Source organism: Myxine glutinosa, chromosome 13, assembly GCF_964187855.1.
Source record: "Myxine glutinosa chromosome 13, kmMyxGlut1.1, whole genome shotgun sequence".
Classification (NCBI taxonomy): Eukaryota; Metazoa; Chordata; class Myxini; order Myxiniformes; family Myxinidae; genus Myxine; species Myxine glutinosa.
The window spans coordinates 20324442-20344606 of NC_136273.1; the positions used below are offsets into that span (position 1 = coordinate 20324442).

A 20165-nucleotide genomic window follows, 5' to 3' on the forward strand; every position below is an offset into this window, starting at 1 on the left:
TGATAGAACAAATTTACTTATTACTCTTGAAGCTTTTGAGTCATGCTCACTACCTACTATTACATCGAATTTTACTTCTTCCTTTAAAAGTTTTTGACTTTTTAAAATGTATTTCTTTCCTTTGCTCATTCTTTGTATCCTTCCTCTTGATAGAACAAATTTACTTATTACTCTTGAAGCTTTTGAGTCATGCTCACTACCTACTATTACATCGAATTTTACTTCTTCCTTTAAAGTTTTTGACTTTTTAAAATTAATGCTACATTTTTCGAATTTGCCCATCACAACATTTATACAACATCACAACATTTATACAAAAGTCAACTTTCTCTCATACACAACTTTATCCCATCCCATCTGTGACTTTCCTAGCCACGCTGTCGACCCCGCTACTGAATCATGAGGGGAGGTGGTTGCACTCAGGCAGCTTGATTTCTCAGGTTGGAAACCTAAGCCGACTGAGGGGAACTTTTTCATTCTGTAAGGCTCACAACAACTGTGTCCATCCTAAGGCAAGACAGAGAGAACATCATCTTGTAAATCTCAAGACAATCTCTTCAACAAATCTCCCCTAAAGCATGTTGGTGCATTTTCAAGTCAGGCTCATGTTTGCTCTCCCTCCATCCCATCCCTCACCTCAAATGGCTGCACTGCAGACTGCCCAGGACAAAGCAGAATGGCTAAACTCTGTCTTTGCCTCCAAATCTCGTGTACCAAACCCACCCAGCTGTTTCCAGATATTACCTCGACATACCCACTCTCTACTGGTTTCTGTGTTCTCACCCAAGAAGGTAAAGAATGTTCTATCTGGCCTGTACCCTGCTTTAGCAATGGGTCCAGATAGGATTGGTGCCCGTGTTCTCAAATTCTGTTCCACCATTATTCCTCCCCCTCCATATGCCCTTTTCAGTTGTCCTCTTTTGGCCACCACCCCTCTGCATGGAAGTCAGCAAACATCACTTCCATCTGCAAGAAGGGTGTAAAACCAGACCCTACCAACTATAGGCCAATGAGTTTGCTTGCAATTAAGAGAAGTCATGGAATCACTAATTTCTTCCGATATAAAGTCCTTCCTGGGTGAAAACAGCCTGATCTGTGACTATCAGTTTGGATTCAGTCTCAGTCGCTTCGGTTCCTCTTTCTCAGCAATGTTTGGAGGCTCTCAATCTCAAACAAGAGGTTAGGACTATTTTCAGGACATGTATCAGGCATTCAACAATCTGGCATCCTGCTTTGCTTGCCAAGCTCTCTACATATGGCAGATAAGACCTTCTTCGTTCCTGGATTTCTGACCTCTTCCACTCATGCAGTCAACATGTTGCAATCAATGGAACCCTCGCTTTCCGGTGAAGACTGGAGTTCCCTCATATAGGCTGGAGTCTGTTTATCATCTATATTAAAGACCTCTTGATGCTCTGAAAAACCGACATGATCTTCAATCCTGGAAAATATAGTCGCACCGTATTTCTCTGGAAGGCTCGTCAAGCGAACCACCTATTTTTTCTTTGGTTATCCATCGGAAGAGGTTCCGTCTCTTTAACATATAAGCCTCGCCATTAGACATGACCTTTCCTAAGCCGACCACATAACAAAGCTGGCCTCAAAAGCAGCCACAGATTAGGCATTGTCCGACGATCCAAGTGTTTCCTCGGGAAATTAGAGCTCCTCACAGTGTACTAGGCCTTTGTCCATTACTCAATGAAGTACTGCTCTCCACTATGAGCTGGTACCCAGCATCATATCTGTCACTCCTGACTTCTGTGGAATTAAAAACTCTCAATTATTGGAATCTGCCGTAATGACGTCGAAGCACAACCTCTGTTGCTGTCACATCACAGGCAGATTTGTGATCTCTCTGTTTTCTACAGTCTATTCTCCAACATTGCTTCCTCTGTTCTCTCAGTCCTTCAAAACTCTGCAGCAACTCTAGGATGCACATGTTATTCCAAAAACACCCTTCTGGTTAGGCTTCCAAAATCCAGGCTGTGTGCACACCTCTACTCTTCTAGTTCTCTCCCATCTATGCCACTGCCTTCCAGAAGCTGTTCTGGCTCAGTCTTCCCTCCAGGACTTCAAGCAAGCAATGCACCACCACCTCATGTCATCCCCCATCCTCACCTATGATCTTTATTACTCCCGTTAATGCTTCCTAACCCAAAACTCTTACTTGATGATTTCAGTCCCCCCCACCCCCACCACCCCCCTTCTCTCTCTGTCTGTCTCTCTCTCTCTCTCTCTCTCTCTCTCTCTCTCTCTCTCTCTCTCTCTCTGTCTCTGTCTCTGTCTCTGTCTGTCTCTCTCTCTCTCTATCTGTGTCTCGCTGTCTGTGTCTCTCTGTCTATCTCTATACCTATCTGTCTCTCCCTCTCTCTCTGTCTGTCTCTCTCTCTCTCTCTCTCTCTCTCTCTCTCTCTCTCTCTCTCTCTCTCTCTCTCTCTCTCTCTCTCTCTTTCTGTCTGTGTCTCTCTCTGTATCTGTGTCCCTCTGTCTGTGTCTGTCTCTGCCGCTCTCTCTCTCTATCTGTGTCTCGCTGTCTGTGTCTCTCTGTCTATCTCTATACCTATCTGTCTCTCTGGCTATGTCTATATCTTCCTCTCCTGTTCATATATCCCCTTGCCAGTTGTGCAAAATTGGTGCCCTACTACTCACTGTCAATTTCACCTTGCTCTTTTATGAGCCTCGCTGTTGTAGAAAAAAACCTTTCTTACTGTAATTGGAGTTAAACTTATTAGAAACAGATATGAGCAGGACAGAACCTGTGAGAACAGCCTGTATTGCCTCCATCTCCCCCCATCCACAGCAAATATACTGAGAGAAGACATTCTTTATTTCCCAACTCTTGGCATATATACTTGCTGAAGGATGCATCCAATATGACCATGAGGACGCATCATACCTTGGGTTGCTTGGTGCCATTTATAGGGTTAGGCAAGGTTGTGGATGTGCTTGACATTTTCATAATCTGTACTGTTTGCCAGAATGAGCCAGAACATGCGAGAATGAGCCAGAACATGCCAGAATGAACCAGAACATGCCAGAATGAGCACACAGCACGACTTGCTAAACGTAGATATGAGATGTTATTCTCCATTAAGATCTGGAGGCAATGTGTGGGGAACACATGATGCAGTACATCATTTCTATTATTTCCCCAGGTACAAGAACAGTACACAAATCAATGTGCATGAGATTCCAGGGAAGTACAGGATTGACAGCTTCCATTTTGTGCACACACTCCAAATTAACAGGTATGTATGTATATATGCTACAAAATGTTAGAATGAAACCACTCCTGCTGGTATATTCGTAACTATAGTAAATATCTGGTTTAAAATGAAACTCTATTCCCTACGAGTGTTCAAAAGGTTAATGGAACGAGATACATACAATATTCGGAGATATGCCAACTTTGTTTGATATTTAACATGACGTCCATTGATTTAATTGGACTTGTTCCATGTGTCCTTCAAAGTGTCTGTACCAGTAAAACGTAAGTTTTCACTTTGCTCCTTCAGGCACATCTATAATTCTTCAGTCCTGCTCATCGGCCAGCGAGTCGCTATGCTCATGGGTCTTCAAATGTCAAAACAGATAAAATGTTAGTGGGGGGAATGTCCAGGCTGTACGGGTGGTGGTGCAGTTGCTCCAAGCTACGGTCCCAAATGGCCATTCTTGCTCAACGTTGGCCATGTGCACAGGCATGTTGTCATGGATGAGGAGCACTCTTTCGGTTTACATCCCTCAGGATATGTCCAATTTCTGCATGATGCTAATGTAACATTCTCGTATGATATTTTATTAGACCCTGTTGGACTTAGTCCAAAATGGGGGCTTATGGTTTTGGTCGTCCATCAGTCCGTCCGTGCGTTCACAACCATATCTCGGAGATGTATGGACCAATTTTGTTTCTACTTGGTACAAAGACAACACATGACGGTATACATATGCACACAATTTTGTTTCGCGATGTGATAAAAAATGGCCGACTGGCGGGCATTTTTGTTGTAAAAAACCCCGATGTTTGAACACGTCCTCACCCATTTCTAGGACATGCATTTCCCCATGCTGTTCAAACATGGCACACAGATAACGAATTGCGGCTTACAAATGCACGTCATTATTTTCCCCGAGGTCAGATCCAAGATGGCCGACTGGAGGCCATTTTGTTACTTAAACATGTCTCCAACCATTTCTCAGACATGAATGGACCGATTTTGTTCAAACTTGGCACAAAGACAACACATGAGACGATACATATGTAGAATATTTTGTTTTGTCATCTGATCAAACATGTTTGACTGGAGGCCTTTAAGTCCATACAACAAAATTAATAAAACCACGGCGGCGGATATAACAATTTATGTATTTTTCTTTTTGTCTTTCTGAGGCATTAAGTCAATCAGATTCTCAGTCAGGGCATTGCATTGCAAAGTGTGTCAACCCTCGGGTTGGATGTAAACTTGTTGGCCCGTCTGCCAAAATTACATGGTGGACATTGAAGATCTCATGCACGCACTCTGACGAAAATCAAAATTCCTGCCCTGACTTGACTACCACGGTTAAGGCAAAGGCAAACCACCCTTGCGTACTCCTTGCCATGGGGCTGCTTTGGTATCACCGAACCTGCATCCAGGCAGAGCACCAGAGACATAGTCAATCACAACACTGTGATACTCCATATTGCCTCAATCGTGGCAAAGGTTTGTGGGTCATCGCATCTGCTGGCTGAGCTGACTTGGGGTTGTTTCCAAGCGACTAGTTTCCAAGACTAAAGTCAACCACCAATTTCTCCACTTCAGAGTATGAGATTGAGTATGCACAAAGGATTTGTGCATTTATTTTGAGTTGGTACATTCTCTGCATAAAAATGTGATCACACCTTGTTTTCATTTATATGAAGATTCATAATTGTAAGATGCAGTATACCTTTGAATTATACTCTGCACCAACAAGCAAAAACTGCAGTCCAAGGGTACTAACAAATACCATGTTCCAATAACATTTTGAATGCTCCTCCTGAATTCCTCGTTTGTATAAGTCATTTTTGTTTGTTAAAGTCTAGCAATATCAGATCTTAAAGTTATAGTGGAAAAAGGAGTCTATTGTAAGGTAAACAACGGTGTATTGAGACATTTCTCCCTTTATCAGCTGGCTAATGATATTGTTACATGGAAGGGAGTTCTGGGGAGGATCCATAGCTAGATTATGGTCAGTATAGCATGGTCCGTGTGTTTCGAGTAGCGGTTAGATTTACAAGTAACAGGGACCTGTCAGGTTAAGTTGTTTGTTACACGTAAAGCTCAGGAGGGAGCGTGTCATTTTTAGACAGGTTAGATCTTAATATGTGGGCGTGAACACCTCATGGTAGGTGAGACAAGTAGGCAAGAACTTCTCATGAGAGAGACACAAATCTGCTGGGCCATCAGACATCTGTTTGGCCAGTGTGTGTCAGCCATGTTGGCATAATGTGCCCTGGAGACGGAAGTGCCATTCTGACATTATTGTTATAGGCGTTGCCCCCGTGGGCACGATTGCCAGGGCAGTGAAGTCCGCCCGGGAGGAGGAGAATGAGAGATACCACGCTTGTGGGAGGGGGAAGATCGAGAGAGACCTGGATACGAAAAAGTAGAGGCCTCGTTGTTGAGAGAGCAGATTGCAAAAGCCTTGTGTGAAGGACAGGCAAAACTGTTGAGAATTTTGGAGTGGACCAAGTGTGGTTTTGTCTCTTGGATTGACCCAAGCTGGGTTCACGCTGTGTTGTGGAATAAGAGGACCAAGGGCATCCCCAGGAGGCCTTGCTTAAAAGACAAAGAGGTCATGAGGAGTGGTGGAGGAGGTGGATCATCACTGGCTTTCCACACAAAACAAAATCTTCTTCATGCTCGTTTTAGCTCTTGGTCGCTATTCGTCTCGCACCTGGATCCCGAAGCGATCTATTTTGAGTCAAGCGTCCACCCTGCGCATCAGATAAAGGGAAGTCTACAATTGTTTTGTTGCAGGAGTGTGATCTGTGGCTCCTAGTGGGTTAGGAAATATTTTATTTCCAAACATTATACATAAGTTTGAATATCCCCTTTTACCTGTTGAAACCAAAGCGTTCAGAATCATTGGAATCTCCCGCGATGAAGCTAACTCCAAGGGCCTTTCACTCACTCACCGCAGGCAAGTTGGTGGTCTTTCCGTCTTCTACCGACTCCTCTCCGGCCTTGCCCCCCCCCCCCCCCCCAGCTCTCTCTGGGCTCTGTCCCCCAAATATTCCTACAGGTCGCACAAGATCTGCCAGCAACCCTCTTGTGGTTAAACTGCCAAAATCAAGACTCTCTGCTCACCTTCACTCCTTCATTCCTCTTTTCTTCCGCCTCTGGAACAAACTCCCTCACTCTCTTCAATCCCACTCCTCCCTCCAGGTCTTTAAAACAGCTGTTCACCACCATCTCTTATCTTCCCCCATCCAAAACCTTGATCTTTTCTACCCCCGCTAATTTCACCCCAAATCCACTGTGTTGAAATACCAACTTCTGTCCTGGAATTCCTTGGTGTCCTTGTGTTTTATACTTCTCCCATCCCCCCCCCCCCTTCCCACGCCTCCTCCCCCCAAGCCCTCTCCCCCTCCCACACATCTCCCGATGTCCCTGCTCTCAAATGTTGTGCTTGTGTGCTTCCCCTTCTCTCCCCATCTTGTCTACCGCTCCCTCTTTTTATATATTTTGTTTGTCTGTTTGATTTGTTTGTGAAATAAATGTTAGGTCTTTCACGAGCCTCGATCCTGTATACAAAAAAAAACAATAAAACTTTGTGTCCATTTGACTTGAATTTGACTTTTACCTCTTCTCTGTTTATTTTACAAATAAATCCTTTAAAAGGTAAGAAACGTGTTTGAGCCATCTGTTTCCATGTACATGGGCCGTCATTATTTCGGCCCAATTGAAGCTCCTTGGAGAACAGTAAAGTTATAATTAATTAAATAAAACGAATAAAAGATTGTTCGGTCCATCTTTCGAATCTAACTCGGCACTGAGGTTCCTGTTTTAACAGCGTCCAGGCAGAGCTTCAGACGTGACAATATTAAGTGCCACTGTGTTGGTGACACAGAAATGTCTCCACAACTCGCCAACGCCAGGTTACAGATTATCCCAACCAGGATCCACTTTCTTCAAGAGGCCTCATGGGTATTGATAATCCCAGATCTGCCACCTTAAGCCCACAATACATTGATACTTAATGTAATAGCTATTAGAGGAAATGTCCCAATGCATCCCACTTTCCTTGATAATTAATTCATATTTCTCTTTGGAAATTCCAGATGTTTTTGCATGTACTCGCGTGCAGGTGTGATGCAGACGACAGCGCCCAATACCGCATCATGGCAACCAACGTACAAGGAAACGTTTCGGCCTTTGCTACACTGGTTGTGAAAAGTACGTTTGTGAAAGGCACTTGATGCGAGCTGTTCATTGATTGTTTAGGGTCTTCCTGAGCTGAAACAGTGTGTATTGGGCATTTATTGATGTTGTAATTGCGATGCACTCTTTCTGGCTTTAATTTACGAACATACGTTTCCAAGGAACATTATTGTAGTATCAGATGTTGTAATCAAAAACATTCATTTTACATTATCTTCAAAATGCTCCAACATTTGCTTAAACGATGCATCTCAATCACAAAAGCTTTGCCCTCCCATGTTCCACAGGCTTTCGAAGTCATTTTGATGAAATGTGTTTTTACTCTGGAGTCCCAACACAGACAGCTCAATGTAAGTCCTAAAGAACAAGTTTAAAGGGTACACCACAATGTTGCCATTATTACGTCCACCAGCTAAGGTGGACGGAGGCCATGTATCAACTCCTGTTTGTCTGACTGTGAGCAGGATATCTCAGAGTAATGGATGGATTCGGCCGAAACTTGGTGGACAGGTTGGGCATGTGTCGAGGATAATTTTATTCGATTTTAGTGAAGATCTGGATCCCGATCCAGATACTATAATTTTTTCAGTCATTCTTCACCATTGAGAGATAGGGCCGAGACGATACATGCAGCACGATATCTCGAAAAGTTGTGGATGGACTTTGGCAAAACTTGGTGGATGAGTTGGTTCGGCGACAAGAACAAGCCGATTAGATTTTGGTTCATGTCGGAACCAGATCTGGCCTATCAGTGGATCCAAAATGTAAACTGTTCAGCTTGGCGGATGTATGCGCTCTACCGATTGTGTCCTAGTGTTTCCACTGGCTTCATTTTGTCTTGTGTCCTTTCTATGTTCCTATATTTCTTTGAAATGCTGCCTTTGTCACTCTGACCTTGTCTACACTCTGGATGTATGAGAATCAGAATTTAATGTCTGATCCATTATCGTAATGGAACCTTTGAGGAACAACGAGGCACGATCAGGAGACTCAAATGTCCTGCCTCCTATTTTTGGCGACAAGACTCCGCATGACAAGTTGAGGCTATTTTAATCAGGTGTACCTGACTTAACCAGCCGTTCAGATTTTTGAGAGTTTTTACCTCTCCAAGGTTGCTTCATGTCGACAAAACACTTCTCTGGTCCGAGGATTGCAGCCTTCAACCAGTTGGCATTTTTCCTCAATATACACCCAAACGGCTGGTTGAGTACCAGTTCACTGGTAATTCCCTGTTTGTCGTTAAAGGCGGCAAAAAGGGTTGGCGTCAGGAAGGGCATCCGGCCGTAAAACATTGCTTCAAAAAGGGGACCGAAAATCAACAACAACCACGGTTCCCGAAAAAGGCCAACCCCCGCTTTGCGGGGAAAAATGGCCTCTAAAGGTGGTTTTTTTATTTATTTTTATACACCCAGAGATGAGTTGCTCATGTTATCCATTATCATAGAGAATGGCACTAATGTCCTCAATTTCTGGAGCATGTGTGCATGGTGAACATATGACCCGGGTTCTATCCACAAAAGTGTTGTTGAAGGCTATCTTGTAACGAGTGGGACTTGAAGAGTCCCACTGTGTATTCTGCCCAATGGAGATAGGCTTTGATAGGATGAAAATAGGATGAACTAAGTATTTCGTGGTAAAAAAAAGTTTTGGGAAATTAGCCTTGTGAAAAAAAAGAAGAGGAAGAGATTGTGATGAAGATGAAGAGTGCATGGGCTGTTTCTGGCTGACTAGTAAAGAGGGTGAGGCATTTAAAAATGTATTTTTGAAGTGCTTTTAAAAATGTTATTTAGAGCTTTTAAAGGAAGAAACATTTTATTCAGGGAACATTCAGTTTGGGGATGTTAAAATGGAGAAGGAATGGAGAATGATGGACGAACTGTGCAAGACAGATTCAGTTGCTTTGTTGTTGTTGTTTTTTGGAGTGCAGAATAAAAAAATTTGTTGTTTGTATTTTTTGGACGGATGGCAGGAAAAAGATTAAGCTGAGGGTTAATAAATGAAAAGAATTGGGAGGAAAGGACAGAAAACAAAGTATGCGGGGCGAAAACATAAACAAGCAGCAAGCTGACTATCCGAGCCCTAGATGAGTAGGCCAAACTTTAACACGGACATGAATTCGCCAACACAGCACAAGGTATGATTTAACATGGAAAATTGGACAAAAGCACAAACAGCAACACAGGGATGAAAATATAGCAGTAAAGCACGACAGATCCGGTTCGGAAAACTTTTATTTGAGGTGGAAGGAGCAGCTGCAGATTCAACCTGCACATGGAGCAAAACCGTAACGAACCGGACGATGGGATGAATGCTTTCTCCCACCATAACATGACCTGCCAAAGCTACCTTTAGATGACATGTTGATGAACTCTCACAGTCAACTGAATTAACCCAGTGAAGTCAAAACAGTACTGTATCATTGATTCTCTCATCCTTTTCCTAGTCAAGGACCTCTTAGGGCCTGGCGTCGATGACAACCAAAACATCATCAGTATCCAAGACAAGTTTGGTGTGAGCTTTGGCACTGAGGGCGAGACTCTGACTTTAAGCTGCACAGTGTTCACCTACCCAAAGGAAAAGCATGGCTTTCCTATCATCCAGTGGTGGCAAGATGGTGAGATAATTTGAGTGAATTATATTGAACAAAACAATCAGAACAGTTGATGAAAACGTTAAAAAATGAAATTTTCTTTAACAGCGTTCATTATTTAGACAAATTTATACTTTATGTGAAGGCAAATATATCACCGATGTAGTCTGGTGAAGCTTTCCTTCATTTTGAAGAAAATGTCTCACTGTCTCTGCTTTTACGTGCGTGCATGGACAGACCAACAGCTTTGCAAGTCAGAATTGGTGCAAACATATTGGGATGGGGAACGTGCCACACTGGTACTGGCATGTCTGAACAAAGATGCCGAAGGACTGTACACCCTCTGTGTGGCGATCCCAGAGGGCCAGTCGGAGCACAGTGCACATGTGTTTGTGCGGGGTATGTTGAGCTAGAAACTAATGGAAAGACATTTTGCATTTTCTCAATAATTTTAATTTTTTTGGTGGGTATACATAGCTCCCGCCTGTGTCTTAAGCTTCTCCTCCCACTGCTTCCCGCTCAAATTCGTGAGATTTTGTTTGATGGACTTTTATTGATAAATAGGAAGATGCAAGTAATTGTTATTGTTGGGAGGGATGTGTGATGCAATTTTAATGAATATTGTTAGATGCTAGGGCCAAGGATGTCAGGGTGACCCAATTCAAAGTTGTATGGTGTTGTAGACAATCACTAAGTTGTTGTCTTTCAGACCACGAGCTAGCAAAACATGACCAATACATTAGTCCAAAGCAAATCGGTGGATTAATTCCTGCAGAGCAGCAGCAAATCAGTGAGTGAGAGTCCGGTAGCCGTCCACTCAGGCTGCAGATACAATTCCACAATCCTCACAGATACAATCGAAGCGGTCGTCAGTCAACAGCACGAACCGATGAAAACATCACTCACGTCAGCACTGCCATCCAAGCAAATTGACGTTCAGTCATTCGAGAAATTGCGGAAGGGTCCAGTCCTTTGTTGGATTCCGTTCAGGCCATACTGACAGACAATTTGAACATGAGATGCGTCAGCGCAAGGTTCATTCCACTCATCCTCACAGACGACCAAAAAGAAAATGGTGTCTTCATTTCATCCAACTTGTTTGATCGATGCGTTTCGGATCCAATATTCTTACCCAAGGTGATAACCGGTGATGAGTCGTGGGTTTATAGGTATGACCTGGAAACGAAAGCTCAGAGCTCCCAGTGGAACTGCATTACCGAGACCGAAAAAGCAGCGTCAGTCGAGATCGCAAGTGAAGCTGTTTGCTCTCTTCAACATGAAAGGAATGGTTCACGCAGGATTCCTTCCCAAAGGTGCTACCATTAATGCGGCTTTCTACCTGGAAGTTGTGAAACATTTGTGAGTGGCAGTCAGACAGAAAAGACCAAAAAAGTTGGAGATACAGGTGGCTCCTCCATCACAACAATGCGCCCTGCCACACGGTCCTCTCTGTCCAACAATCTTTGGGACCAAAAAACATTCCTGTCATCCCACATCCGCCGACTTGGCACCGCGCGACTTCTGGCTGTTTCCCAAATTGCAACAAACGATGGAAGGGAAGCAATTTGATACAATTTAAGACATCAAATCCAACACGACAGACCTTCTGAAGGTGATTACCAAAGAGGACTTCCAGAAATGTTTCCGACAATGGCAGGAATGGTGGAACAAATGTGATGTGCAGGAGGGAAGTACTTTGAAGGGGATAATTGATGTAAGTGTTAAATGTTTAATAAAATTATTTTATTCTTACATTCACCGAACATTTTGATCACACCTCGCATATAATCATCATTCCATACATCACCATCGTCGTAACATGCTGTCTATGGAGCGTCGGTTCTGCTGAAGCAGTTTCTTGGACAGGTTTACAATGCTGGATCTGTTGCCATTCCCACACTCATAGGCACCAGCTTTCTGGATGTATAATTTTCCGCAAGACAATACAATGTAGCTGGAAAATAACAACAACGACAAAACTATGACTATAGAGCAGAGAGATGAAGAAGAAGAAGCATCACTCCATTCGCATCTTCAGATGCATAGGGCTGCTGAAGCAGTTTTTCCTTGGCTAGAGGAAACCTTCCTGGACGGGCCACTTCTCTGACACAGGAAGCAGCAATATGGCAATGTATTATAATATACCGTGCTGTAGGTATTCAAGGTAAAGGAATTTATATGTACACCTTTACAACGTGTGTACCTGTACCTCTTCTTTATTGTCCAACGCTCTTCTTTGTTACACCCAGATGCTCCTCCCAGCAGTCCAGGAGTACCTCCAGCACCTCTTCATGTTCATGCAGAGAGAACTACCTTTGATTCAGTGATGCTAACATGGTGTCCACCATCACTTGTGGAGGTTGGTGCCTTATCGGGATACATCATAGAGAGGTGAGTGATGGGGCTGCTTATTCATGCAGGCATTGGTCATTTATCGAAGTGAAATGGGATTTGATAAAAGTTATGGCTTTGTTACACCATATTGAACCTGACTGCACAATGTCAGCAGTATCTGCTGATTTAAGAAGGCTAAACGTCTCTCATAAAAGTCCATTTGTAGAAGGGTCTTCATTTCAGATACTAATCTTTTGAAGGAATGGGCTTGTTTCTTTTTGATGTTGGATTCTCAAGGTTTGAAATACTTGAACTATATGCTCTCTCAGATGTGAAGAGGGATCTCAAGACTGGTTTTCCTGCAATTCCGTGCCCGTTGTTGTTGCTCGCTTCCCTTTGATGGGCTTGGTGCCAGGCTGCTCATACCAGTTTCGTGTGCGTGCTGTGGGACCATCTGGCACCGGTCGACCCTCCCAACCTACACAGCCCCTAGTTGTCCATGACCCTCGATGTGACCTTCAAGGTATTTTAACCCAAATAGTTGGCTGAATTTGAACGCCTAAAGGGAAACTTTTGGAGTTAAGAGGCATTAAATTGGAGGGGGGTCGGTTGCATTATTATCCATGCATGACTGCCACTGATCCATAACTGTCCATGCAGACTAGAATGTAGCAGGAATTTAAAACTTGGCCAGGGTAGCAGCACACATTGGTCTACTCTTTGAGAAAGGCACTACAGGGTATTTAATTAGCGTCTACCAAACAGAACTCCTGGTTTAATGTCCCATCACCTGATCCCAATCAATCCCACATTCACTCCACTGAATTTCCTCATTATTAAATTTGAAAAGTACTTTCATTATTATCAAATCCTCTGAAGATGAATTTAGACATGCCTGTGTATCCACCAGGTGAAGCTTCTGCTCCATGCACAGGTCACATCACTGTAACAGAAGAAGAACCTTCAGGTAAAAACATCCTCTTGATAAGTGATCATCTTCTGCTTGGTATGGAGGGGGTTGTTTTTTAATTGATTTTTTTTCAGTAGATCAGCCTTATAAACATAACCCAGGAGATTGGCTCTAGCTGTGCAGTCAATCACTCCTGCAAGACTTTGAGAAGCTATATAAATTTGTGCTCATGCAACAACAACAACAACATGCATTTTAAGGCTATTTTCCCTGCTAGAGCGGGGGTTAGCCTTGCGGTCCCCATGACAATCTTCTCCATTTTGCCCTATTTTCTGCATCTCTCCTTGTTAACCCCCTTGCCCGCATTTCTTCTTCCACCATCTTTAGCCAAGTCTTTCTCGGTCTTCCCCGTCCTCTACTTCCTTCTACATTCATTTCCATCACTCTTCTCAACCAGTCACTTTCATCCTTCCTCAACACATAACCAAACCATCTCAACCTGTTCCTCTTCACAGCATCAATCACAGGCTCTATGCCCATCATCTTTCGCAATTCATCATTTGTCTTCCTCTCTCTCAACGATACTCCGCACATCCACCGAACCATTCGCATTTCCACCATTTCCAGCCTTCGTTGCTGCTCTACGTTCATTACCCATGTCTCACTCCCATAAATCATAACACTTCTCACACATGCAGCATACACCTTTCCCTTCAGCTTCAACGACACTCCCCTCCTCATCAGCACGCCACTCAGTTCCCAAAACTTCTTCCATGCACATCTCACTCCAGCAACCGTTGCCGAGTCTGATCCACCTTCTCCATTCAGCATGTCTCCGAGGTAGCAAAATATTTTCACACCTTCCAGCTTCACGCCGTCTCCAAGATCCAACTCAACATTTCCTCCATCTGCAGCTCCCTCTGTGCACACCTTACACTTGAATGTAGCTGCCACACTGGTTAATGACCCTCTCAGACCACTACATTTTTGATGAACCCACTCAGCGCACATTGTACATTGAATGGAGTTCACTCCGACACCCTTCCTGCACACAGCACAGGGTCACTTCCCAGTTCTTTCCACCTCACCACATGCTTTACCACTTGCCATCACCTTCGTCTTTCCGATATTCACCTTCAGACCTTTTGTCTCCATACATTGCTTCAACTTGTTCATCTTTTCCTTCAGTCCATCCATACTTTCCGCAATCAACACCAGATCATCTGCATACAACAACTCCCACGGTAAACCCTCCTTTATGTTCTGACCCAGCACCTCCATCACAGCTACAAATAGTAGTGGACTTACTACCGACCCCTGATGCACTCCCACCTTCACCTCAAACTCACCACTGTTCCCGTCCTTCGTCCTTACAGCTGTGCGCGCTCTTTTGTACATTGCCATCACTACTCTGATCAACCATTCCTCCACTCCTAACTTCCTCAATGCCCATGTCAATACTTTGCGTGGAACCGTATTGAATGCTTTCTCCAGATCAACAAACCCAAGAAACAACTTCTTCCTCTTCTCCATGTACTTCTCCTGCAACTGCCTCACAATAAAAAGCACGTCTGTCGTTCCTCTTCCTGGCAATTCTCTATTCCCATCATCTATCGCAATTTATCATTTGTCTTCCTCTCTCTCAACGATACTCCGCACATCCACCGAACCATTCGCATTTCCACCCTTTCCAGCCTTCGATGCTGCTCTACGTTCATTACCCATTTCTCGCTCCCATAAATCATAACACTTCTCACACATGCAGCATACACCTTTCCCTTCAGCTTCAACGACACTCCCCTCCTCATCAGCACGCCACTCAGTTCCCGAAACTTCTTCCATGCACATCTCACTCGAGCAACCGTTGCCGAGTCTGATCCACCTTCCCCATTCAGCATGTCTCCGAGATAGCAAAATGTTTTCACACCTTCCAGCTTCATGCCGTCTCCAAGATCCAACTCAACATTTCCTCCATCTGCAGCTCCCTCTGTGCACAACTTACATTTGAATGTAGCTGCCACACTGGTTAATGACCCTCTCAGACCACCACACCTTTGATGAACCCACTCAGCGCACATTGTACATTGAATGGAGTTCACTCCGCCACCCTTCCTGCACACAGCACATGGCCACTTCCCAGGTCTTTCCACCTCACCACATGCTTTACCACTTGCCATCAACTTCGTCTTTCCGATATATTCTTTCCGATACCTCAATATTCTTTCTATTATAGATATTCTTTCCGATACCTCAAACTCACCACTGTTCCCGTCCTTCGTCCTTACAGCTGTGTGCGCTCTTTTGTACATTGCCATCACAACTCTGATCAACCATTCCTCCACTTCTAACTTCCTCAATGCCCATGTCAATACTTCGCGTGGAACCCTATCGAATGCGTTCTCCAGATCAACAAACCCAAGAAACAACCTGTTCCTTTTCTCCATGTACTTCTCCTGCAACTGCCTCACAATAAAGAGCGCGTCTGTCGTTCCTCTTCCTGGCATAAATCCAAACTGCATTTCGTCGATCTTCACCTTCTTCCTTGTCCTCCTCTCCAACACCCTTTCCAATACCTTCATTCCATGCTCCAATAACTTTATCGCTCGGTACGAGCCACACTCCAGAGGGTCACCTTTCCCCTTGTATAGAGGGGCGAGGGTACTCAGTTCCCAATCCATTGGAATGCGGCCTTCTTTCACCACCAGATTACAGATCTCTGTCATTCTCTTCACACCCCAACTTCCTGCTGCCTTCAACATATCTCCCACAACTCCCGTCGGCCCTCCCGATTTTCTACTCTTCATTTGCTTTTATCGCTTCCTCAACTTCCTTCTCAGTTATCTTCTCTGCCGGTCCTAAAACTGGGTTACTCTCTATGTTGCCATCCCATTCATTCTCTGTATTCAACAGCATTTCCATATATCTTTTCCATCTTCCTTTAATTCCATCTCGGTCCACAACGATTTGTCCCACTTCATCCTTCAAGCAACTCACCCCCATCACATCACACCTCTCTTTCGCGATCTGCTTTGCAATCCTGAATACCACTCTCTGACCCTCTTCCGAATCCAAGCGTTCTCCGAACATTTTCCTGCATGCCTCCTGCGCCTTTGCTACCTCTTTCTTTGCAGCCTTCTTGGCTGCCTTATAACTTTCATGCTCTGCTTTTTCTGCTCCCGTACCCTTCGCCTTCTGCCACTCCTTGAACTTCTTCCTCTTCTCGTCGAGCCTCTTTCCAACTTCATCATCCCACCACCATGTTTCCGAGTGCCTCGGTGGTCCTTTTGTCCATCCACATACCTCACCAACGTCTCTCAACAGACTATCTTTCATTGACATCCAACCAGTTTCAAGCTCAACCACATCATCCTCGACCCTACTCAGCCTCTCTTTTAATGCCTCCCTTACTGTCACCTCTTTCAACCTCCACACCTTCATTCTCGGTTGGTACTTCACCCGCCGAGCTCTCCTCACACCTTTCACCCTTACGTGCTCATGTAAGGAAAATAATTATCTTGCAAATGAATTTGTGAACCTAAAAAATTGGCCAATTCAGATTTTACAGACTAAGCAAGCAGCAAATTATATTTTTGGATATATAAATAGAAAAAAACAACAACTGAGATTGCAAAGCTTGCACATTCATTGCAAGGCCTATGCATAATGAGAATCTTGTTGAAGGTAATTTGGAGGCACAACTTGCTTTATGGTTTACACTGACTGCTGATTGTTGTGTATATTAATTGCAATAAAAAGTTGGGGAACTATGTTAAAGGTGTGTGTGTGTATGTGTGTGTTTTTCATATATTTGTTTTATTTTCCATGAATACTGCTGCCTCCAGTCTGCTGTAGGCCATATCTTTTGGGATGTGAATTGTGTGTCCTAATCACTCAGCCATTGTACCCACAAGCATAAATCTTGGGAGTTTTTGTATAGAACGTCAGGGCTCGTGGAAGAGCTAGAACACAGAATGGGCTAGAACAAGAAAAGTGGAAAGAGGGGAAACACACAAACAGCAGGGTCGAGAGAGATTTGGACGAGGAATGGGCATGGGGCGGGATTAGATTAAAGGGAGAAGGACACAGGGGGTGAACAAGTTGGATACAAACTCAAACACAGCAAGAAGAGGAAGGGAGAAAAATCCCAGGTGGCATTCATAGCCAGCTAACACAACAACGTTGAGCCAACGTTGGCATTTGGTCAATTGGTCGCAAGCGCATTGTTGACATCAGGGTGACGTTGTTTATACGCGGTCTATTTCCCAACATTGGGTCAACATTGTCTTTTTGTTGTAAACGCGACGTCTATTTTCCAACGTTGCCCTAACCTTGTTTATTATTTGCAAACGTGAGAGTATATTTGCCAACGTTGGCCCAACGTCGTTTATCAGTTGAAAACGCGATGTCTATTTTCCAACGTTGGCCTGACTTTTTCTATTGGTTGCAAACGCAACGTATTATTTCCAACGTTGACCAAACGTTGCATATTGGTTGTAAACGCGACGTCTATTTCCTAACATTGGGTCAACATTGTCTTTCTGTTGTATACGCGACGTCTATTTTCCAACGTTGCCCTAACGTTGTTTATTGTTTGTAAACGCGACGTCTATTTTCCAACGTTGGGTCAACATTGTCTTTCTGTTGTAAACGCGACGTCTATTTTCCAACGTTGCCCTAACGTTGTTTATTGTTTGGAAACGTGACGTCTATTTTCCAACGTTGGCCCAACGTTGTTTATCAGTTGTAAATGCGACATCTATTTTCCAACGTTGGCCCAACGTTGTTGTGTTAGCTAGGTATCAGGGGCAGTAGATATGGGAGACCAGTCCTGAAGTGAGGTGGCACCTTGCAGTTCCTGCCAGTCAGCCTGAATGAACTGCAAGACTCTCCAGAACTAAGGTAGCTCTCTTACAACACACAGGGAGAAGCTAACTCTCACAATCACAATCTCAGAAGAGTTGTACGTATTATAGAACCTCTTCTTCTTCATCCTACCATCTAATGGGGTAAGTAGCCTTATTCCATGAACTTTTGATGCTGATTATTGGATGGCAAGCATTAGACATTCATTAACAGAGACAAAATTACACATTTTATTGTTGAAGAAACGTTTTGCTTCAAATAGTTGTTTTTAAATTCAAAATAATCAATATGATAAAACAAATAAACAGTCTCAAATTACAGGTCCTCCACGTTTTGACTAGCTGGAGATGTTGCGTGACCACGTGGAGCTAAAATGAAGAAAGAAACATGATCGTGAAATTGTCCATTTTGCTAATATACAGTAGTTTCATTTGAGTGTAATAACAGACTTATTTATTCCTGGCCTCAGATTTTCACAAGGGATTAGCACCATCTGCATATAATTTGCACTGTGAAACAGATGGAGGAAATACACTGCTCCCCAGTTTTAATTGGAACACAGCGATACGATGTGGTTTGATTTGCGTCCCTTGCGTGCGTGCAAGAAAAATGAGTTTGCTCAGCAAATCAAGGCAGATTGCCTGGCCTAACGATAATGTGGCTGGCACCATGTGAGGCCAGGAGGGCATCCAACAGGGTCTTAACAGGGGACAAATAATTGTACAATTATCCTCATTAACCTCTTCATAATGATTATATTCATAATGACGATTAACATGAACGCGATCATTTCTGATGTAGAGTCCAGTTTCAGGGGTTGATCATCCTTTTTGCCAATGTGCGAGACTCACAGAGAAGTGAGTGCGTCTCATGCATGAAGGAGACTGAAACCAGGAGGCATTGGTGTACCACATTAGGAGAAAAGAAAAAAACCACCTTTCGAGGCCATTTTTCCCCGCAGAGCAGGGGTTGGCCTTTTTCGGGCACCTTGGTCCCCTTTTTGAAGCAATGTTTTATGGCCGGATGCACCTCCTGCCGCCAACCCTGTTAGTCACCTCTTGCGACACACAAGGAATTACCAGTGAACGAGTACTCAATTTGCCGACCTCGGAAGGATGACAGGCCGAGTCAACCCCCCTGGTGTTAATCCAGCGATCGACCGGGATTCGAACCCAGGATCCTAGGATCCCAAGCCGGCACCCTAACCGCTAAGTCCAACACCAAGCGTGACATCAGGAGACCAGGGACAAATAAACACAGCATATGTATATTTGAGCTGAGGGTCATGGTCATCACATTACAGTCAATAGATGCTCACATTGGATCATCAATCAAGTTGACTCAGATATTTTTATTTTTTATTTTTTTTGTATACTGAATCGAGGCTCGTGAAAGAGCTAACATTTATTTCACAAACAAATCAACCAGACAAACAAAATATACAAAAAGAGGGAGCGGAAGACAAGATGGGGAGAGAAGGGGAAGCACACAACCACAACATTTGAGAGCAGGGAGAAGTGTGGGAGGGAGAGGGCTTGGGGGCAGGAGGCGTGGGAAGGGGAGGGGGGGTGGGGGGGGGGGAGAGGTATAAAACACAAGGGGACCGAAATTAGCGGGGGTAGAAAAGATCAAGGTTTTGGATGGGGGAGGATAAGAGATGGTGGTGAACAGCTGTCGCGTCCCCGGCGTCGCGTCCCCGGCACGACTCGATTCCGAGGAAATTTTGGTTTTATGGTGCACGGCTCCATTTCACAACGAATTTGAATTCTGTGTACAGTTTTGCCACGAAAATGAGATCCCCGCATCGAGTGTGGTATCTTATTTGGTGAAATTCGGTCGATTTGAAGTGGTGAAAATAAAATGTGATCATGGAAAATCGTAGCGAGGGGCCATTTTGAATCGGTTTTCAGTGAATCGGTTTTTGATTATGACACCGGGTTACTTGTGGTGGATAGGAACACCACTAGGTAAGTAAGGACAACCTTTATTTAGCAAAGATTGGGCAAAAATTGACCGACTAATTCAAAATATTAACTTATATCAAATAGGTCTTTTAAGGTGAAAA

At 43.9% G+C, this 20165-nt stretch overlaps 1 protein-coding gene across 1 annotated transcript in view; it reads left to right on the forward strand.

Annotated features, from left to right (window-relative positions):
* LOC137439171 (myomesin-1-like) overlaps positions 1 to 20165 on the forward strand; it is a 141167-nt gene that overhangs the window by 18065 nt on the left and 102937 nt on the right. The window contains exons 5-10 of the mRNA XM_078766990.1: positions 3156 to 3248; positions 7330 to 7418; positions 7691 to 7753; positions 12243 to 12384; positions 12657 to 12850; positions 13238 to 13294. Coding sequence (XP_078623116.1) covers positions 3156 to 3248; positions 7330 to 7418; positions 7691 to 7753; positions 12243 to 12384; positions 12657 to 12850; positions 13238 to 13294 — 638 coding nt within the window. The remainder of the gene's footprint in view (positions 1 to 3155; positions 3249 to 7329; positions 7419 to 7690; positions 7754 to 12242; positions 12385 to 12656; positions 12851 to 13237; positions 13295 to 20165) is intronic.